The sequence below is a fragment of the Oreochromis aureus genome, linkage group 3 (genome assembly GCF_013358895.1).
Source record: "Oreochromis aureus strain Israel breed Guangdong linkage group 3, ZZ_aureus, whole genome shotgun sequence".
NCBI classification, from domain to species: domain Eukaryota; kingdom Metazoa; phylum Chordata; class Actinopteri; order Cichliformes; family Cichlidae; genus Oreochromis; species Oreochromis aureus.
Genome location: NC_052944.1, coordinates 49,311,674 through 49,318,423, shown reverse-complemented (window position 1 = coordinate 49,318,423; position 6,750 = coordinate 49,311,674). Strand labels below are relative to the sequence as shown.

General features: G+C 38.7%; 1 protein-coding gene across 1 annotated transcript; it reads right to left on the bottom strand.

Moving 5' to 3' along the window:
- Positions 1-4,543: 4,543 nt before the first annotated feature.
- Positions 4,544-6,396, bottom strand: LOC120439492 (tripartite motif-containing protein 16-like; the record flags this gene model as incomplete). The annotated part of the gene is made up of 1 exon (XM_039610548.1): positions 4,544-6,396. A coding segment is annotated over one exon (861 nt), but the record flags the coding sequence as incomplete, so codon positions are not given.
- Between the last annotated feature and the right edge of the window lie 354 nt (positions 6,397-6,750).

The window sequence follows — 6,750 nt, the reverse complement described above, 5'->3', positions numbered from 1 at the left end:
CCAGCCAGGCAAAATAAACTTTACATATCACGATGAGACTTCTTCCCTGTCTCTGTCAGTCCCTGCATCCTTAATGAATGATGCTCATAGTGAGTAAAAAGTAAACAGTATAATACAGATACATAAAAAACACTCCCAAAACAAATAAATTATTACAAAATATTTATAAAAAACTATAAAAATGGAGGCAACTTTGCCTGTGGTAGAATGTATACAATGTATGAAAGAATCTTTGCTGCAGATACTAATTTTGTGTTGTAAGATTTATGAGTTTCATGCCTTCATAGTGGTACTTGGGAGAACTGACATTTTTCTCAGGTGGTACACACTGTAAAAAGTTTGAGAAACACTGATAAGGTAAGTGTATGTGTGGTTTTGAAAAACATTTAAAGCTGCTGTACAGAATCTTTGAAACAAGCCAGCTTAAAACATTTTTAGAATATAAACAGAGCATCTGCTTCTCTTTACAGCTCCTCACTCCACCAGGGCTGTTTGGAACTTTCTGATTCAGTGCAGAAATGTGATGTACGTACTGCGGCAGTCATACAGACGACTGGACGGTCCAAAAGTTGGCCTACCTATTACTGGCCGAGGTTTTAGTAGAGTTGTGGCTGAACCACATAAAAATATATCATTAATTTTAATCTCCCCAATCAATGATAATGTTATGTTGGAATGTTGTTAAAGAGGGTCAAAAATGTTTCAACCCAGTTTGTTTTGCAGATTCTGTATAGCAGCTTTAATATAGGGAGAACACAACTTCCAGATTGTGTGAGTAAAATCAGGTTTTTTCTCTTTGTCAGTTTAACAGTTTCTGTTTTGCCTGTCACTGTTCCCTGTCTGTTTTCTTACCTGGTTCTTCCTGACCTTGTACTTTCTCCTCACGTTCCCCTCTTTCCTCTCTCCCTCTTTGGACTGACAATCATACACAAATAGATTGTATTCAATTAGATGAAAAATTGTATTAATATGAAAAAAAAATACTATTAAGATCACTAACAAAAAGTCCTCTCTCAGTGTACTTTCAACCAAAAGGCAAATAACCAAACCACATGAACATCTAATAAAAGATATAAACATTGAAACACTGATCCAACATTATCCTTTATTGACGGATCATTTGATTTTACACTTTTACCTGAATGTGGCTCCTTTTTTTGAAAAAACTTCCTTATATCCATTATGAACCTGGCTGTCTGTCTGTACACAAACACACACATACCAGGAGTTATAAGGTTGATGGGCATCCAGTCAGTTAGCTCGTTAGTATCCATTTCAAACAGGACAATGGTAACAACAGTAGTCAATGGGAGCAACAGGACGGTCAAACGTAGCTGATTTTACTACAGAGTAGGACGGATTGTAGGGTAGCAAACATCGTCGGAAAACAAGGTTTCAACACAGCAGGTTACCTGGTGTAATGTTTTTCAGCTAAAAACAAACATGGCCTGACTCCTACCGAACTATATAAAGAGTAACTAAAGGTTAAATGCAGCTAATATGCCCTGTTTTAAGCCAGGCACTTACACCTCCGCTCTGCTGCGTCTCAGCCACCATCGCTCTGACAGCAACGGCGCTAGAGCCAGAGTAGTGGGAGAGGCGAGCTGGAACAAACCATTTTGGGAGGGGGTTATCTATACATTTGTTGTTAAAATGTTACGTCTCAACCAGGTACTGTATGCTTTTTATATTTTTAGTAGTGTGTCACACAAACAGCAAATATTGCCAAAAAAAGTAAGAAATCTTTGGGGGTGCTTAAAATGTGCTAAAATCGCCCCTGGTCAGAAGCGCTCCGTCTTCACTGGACTCAGTGCAAAAAGAGATACAGACTATTAAAATAATAGAAAACAAAGTAACATTTCACAAAGAGTGAAAATAATATCACAACCAAAACCTTCATCTTGTGAATGTTGCTACCTGTAAACTTCATGTATCCAGTGGTTTATACAGTATGAACATCACATTTAATTTTACTTTGTGTATGTTCAATTTTATTGCCATATTGACATTTAACCTTATATATTTTTAGATGATTTGTTATATCTCCCACAGAAGTAAAGTTTAAAAAATGGATTTAGTCATAATTTCAACACATGCAGTGATAAGTAGGATGTATTCTAGATGTTGTGGTAAAAACTACAATTACAGACAAAATATTCTACATGCAGGGGCCACTTGATTAGGTACAACTGCACATTAAACTACAGGGAGTGCAGAATTATTAGGCAAGTTGTATTTTTGAGGAATAATTTTATTATTGAACAACAACCATGTTCTCAATGAACCCAAAAAACTCATTAATATCAAAGCTGAATGTTTGTGGAAGTAGTTTTCAGTTTGTTTTTAGTTTTAGCTATTTTAGGGGGATATCTGTGTGTGCAGGTGACTATTACTGTGCATAATTATTAGGCAACTTAACAAAAACAAATATATACCCATTTCAATTATTTATTTTACCAGTGAAACCAATATAACATCTCCACATTCACAAATATACATTTCTGACATTCAAAAACAAAACAAAAACAAATCAGCGACCAATATAGCCACCTTTCTTTGCAAGGACACTCAAAAGCCTGCCATCCATGGATTCTGTCAGTGTTTTGATCTGTTCACCATCAACATTGCGTGCAGCAGCAACCACAGCCTCCCAGACACTGTTCAGAGAGGTGTACTGTTTTCCTCCTTGTAAATCTCACATTTGATGATGGACCACAGGTTCTCAATGGGGTTCAGATCAGGTGAACAAGGAGGCCATGTCATTAGTTTTTCTTCTTTTATACCCTTTCTTGCCAGCCACGCTGTGGAGTACTTGGACGCGTGTGATGGAGCATTGTCCTGCATGAAAATCATGTTTTTCTTGAAGGATGCAGACTTCTTCCTGTACCACTGCTTGAAGAAGGTGTCTTCCAGAAACTGGCAGTAGGACTGGGAGTTGAGCTTGACTCCATCCTCAACCCGAAAAGGCCCCACAAGCTCATCTTTGATGATACCAGCCTACTCCACCTCCACCTTGCTGGCGCCTGAGTCGGACTGGAGCTCTCTGCCCTTTACCCATCCAGCCACGGGCCCATCCATCTGGCCCATCAAGACTCACTCTCATTTCATCAGTCCATAAAACCTTAGAAAAATCAGTCTTGAGATATTTCTTGGCCCAGTCTTGACATTTCAGCTTGTGTGTCTTGTTCAGTGGTGGTCGTCTTTCAGCCTTTCTTACCTTGGCCATGTCTCTGAGTATTGCACACCTTGTGCTTTTGGGCACTCCAGTGATGTTGCAGCTCTGAAATATGGCCAAACTGGTGGCAAGTGGCATCTTGGCAGCTGCACGCTTGACTTTTCTCAGTTCATGGGCAGTTATTTTGCGCCTTGGTTTTTCCACACGCTTCTTGCGACCCTGTTGACTATTTTGAATGAAACGCTTGATTGTTCGATGATCACGCTTCAGAAGCTTTGCAATTTTAAGACTGCTGCATCCCTCTGCAAGATATCTCACTATTTTTGACTTTTCTGAGCCTGTCAAGTCCTTCTTTTGACCCGTTTTGCCAAAGGAAAGGAAGTTGCCTAATAATTATGCACACCTGATATAGGGTGTTGATGTCATTAGACCACACCCCTTCTCATTACAGAGATGCACATCACCTAATATGCTTAATTGGTAGTAGGCTTTCGAGCCTATACAGCTTGGAGTAAGACAACATGCATGAAGAGGATGATGTGGACAAAATACTCATTTGCCTAATAATTCTGCACTCCCTGTATACTGGTAGTCACTCTCAATTTGCCTATAAAAAAATATAGTTGCACCTGTCAGGGAAAACACTTACTGTGCACAAAACCAGACTGTTAAAACAAATAAATAAAATAATAATAATAAATACAAATAAATAAATAATAAAATTTTTCTTCATAGTCAGCAAAGAACAAAAATTATGGAAACATAGTCAAATTAACATCTGAGCATGAGAGTACAGTATATTCAGCTTTGCAATATATATGAAATATATTCAGTTTTAGAATTTATATTCAGTGTTAATTGTAGCGAAGCTCAAAGGGTTAATGCTAGCTTATTTAAATAAACGACATAGTCACATGCAAAAGTGGGGAGGCACCAAGGGTGGAAAGAAATTAATTTAGGGCGGCACATCCCACCACTGTAGATCTGGCCCTGCTTGGTACATTACTCACTTGATCAAGTTTTAGCTACAAATTTGCTCTCTTCATAGAACGTTTGGTGTTCATGAAATGTAGTAAATGTGTCTGTTTGTTTACCAATTTATGAATTCATTCATCCTATCATTGAAATGACCACATGAGAGATGATATTGCAAGTTAACTGCACACAATGGCAGTAATTTTAGTCGTGCAATATCTCCAATCACTGCTTGCCTTTAGTTTCTGTAGTTTGTAAACAAATGTATTGTAGAATAATTTGGGGTTTAGATTGGTACACTCAGACAGAAACAGACAGAAGTAAATTATGTAGAAATATTCATATTCATTCATTTTCTTTTCTACTCACAAAAAGCATGAATTCAGTCTCCTTGTTATTAAGGGTCAATTTATTGATATCAAACCACATCTTAAAAATTTCCCGTTCATTTTCAATTGTATACAAGAGATTCTTTACATTTTATGTCCAGAACACAATAAATTTGTATCTTCTGTATAAACAACACAGTTTTCCATTTTCCACAGGAATAGGCGACACATCTTATTCCATATCTCTCTAGTTTCCTGAATAACTGATATGATCTACTGTATGAAAAGCTTTCTGTAGGTCAAGATAAAAACCATCAGAGAATTCATCATTTTATTGATTTTAAAAGACTACGAAACTTAGATTTACTCTCATCAACACAGCGTCAAAGCAGTTTGAGAATTATTCACAACATTTAATCTATCAGTTAATTTCTGCCACAAACTCCCATCGATCTTACTGAGTTCACGAGACATCACACACTGGACTGACTGAGAGACATGAACTACTTTTTGTGCAGGTTTTCTTCTATTAAAACAATATTTTCTTCTCTGTAAAGGAAGTAAATAAACAACAGAAAGGAAGAGAAATCCTGTCAATTCAGAAAATAGAACAAACTACATAATATGTAGTTTGTTCTATTTAAACTACATTAGACTGGCCCCCAATAAAATCCAAATCTTTAAGAAATAAAACTAAATAAAGTTCCAGTGTTATTGTCGTTTAAGCAATGAAAAAACTTGAGGCCCTAAAACTGTTGAATTATTGCTTGATTATGTTTATGATCATTACTTCCTTTACTTACTTTGGGGTCCAGTGGAAACTGTTTTGAAATAAATTTCTCACATGTCACTCTGATCTGTTCACAAAGACTCAACAGAGAAAAAGTGCTGCATTGATTTGAATACAGTTTCAGGTAAATTTATAGGTAACTACAGACAATCAATCAGAAGATGTCAAACTCGCAGCCATAAAGTGATCTCTGTGCAGAGAAGAAACAGCACAACAGTGAGCTCTCAACAGCAAAGACAAGAACAAAAAACTGGAAGCTCAAAGGTCTATTTGACTTTAATCAGCTCTGCAGTTGCAGTTTTAAGCCCCAAAAGATAAAGTCCAGCATAGAGCGGCTGAGTGAATGTGGTCTGGACTCTGTGGAGGAGAGTCATGGTTTCAGAGATGATGTAGAAAGACAGAATACCTGCTCTGTGATCCAGGTACACTCCTACTCTGGAGGACCGAGGACCTGAGAGGACAGTTTGGACTTTGTTGTGCCAAAATATATAACTGTTTGTGTCACAATGTAAAGACCAAGATTTGTCATTGAATCCAAATACGCATTCATCACGGCTCCCTGCTCTGCTGATATTCTTGTATGCAACTGCTACATAAACTCCTCTCCCTCTCCACTCCACCTCCCAGTAACAACGTCCAGTCAGACTCTCTCTACTCAGGACCTGACACCATTTAGTGAATCTGTCTGGATGATCAGAATAAGACTGTTGTTGATTCATTCTTGTTGATTTTCTGTTCCCCTCAGATAATAACAAATGTGTGTTTGCTGTGTTTGGAGCCAGTGTGATTTGACGTGAATATTTTAAGAATCCAGCTCTGGTCTTTGGCTCTGGTGGTGACAGTAAAACATCCTCTTCAGTGACTGTCAGTGAGATGTTTGTCCATTCCTCTCTCAGAATGTCCTGTAGTTTATCTCTGGTCTCTGACACAGCTGCTGTCACATCCTCAAAGTAGCTCAGAGGACGAATATTGATGCTGGATGAGTGTGTAGACTCACTGAGTGCTGACAGTGAGGGGTAGTTGTGTAGAAACTGGTTGTGATCCTCTGTGTGTGAGAGCTGCTCCAGCTCGCCGTCTTTCCTCTTCAGCTCAGCGATCTCCTGCTCCAGTTTCTCCTGAAGCTCTTTGACTCGACTCACTTCAGTTTCTCACAGTAAGAGGCTGGACAAGATAAACAGGACTTGATGGCTTTCAGCTTCCTCCCAGTGCAGACATCACAGGCCACATCTTCAGGTCCAGCATAGCAGTGATCAGCTGGAGCAGCTTGGAGTCCAGTCTTCTTCAGCTGCTCCACTAAAGCTGCTAATATGATGTTTTTCTCCAGGACAGGCCTCGGTGTGAAAGTCTTCCTGCACTGAGGGCAGCTGTGGATTCCCTTCCTGTCCTCTTCATTAAAGTGGGTTTGAATACAGTTCATGCAGTAGCTGTGTCCACAGGCTGTAGTCACCGGATCCTTCAGTAGATCCAAACAGATGGAACAA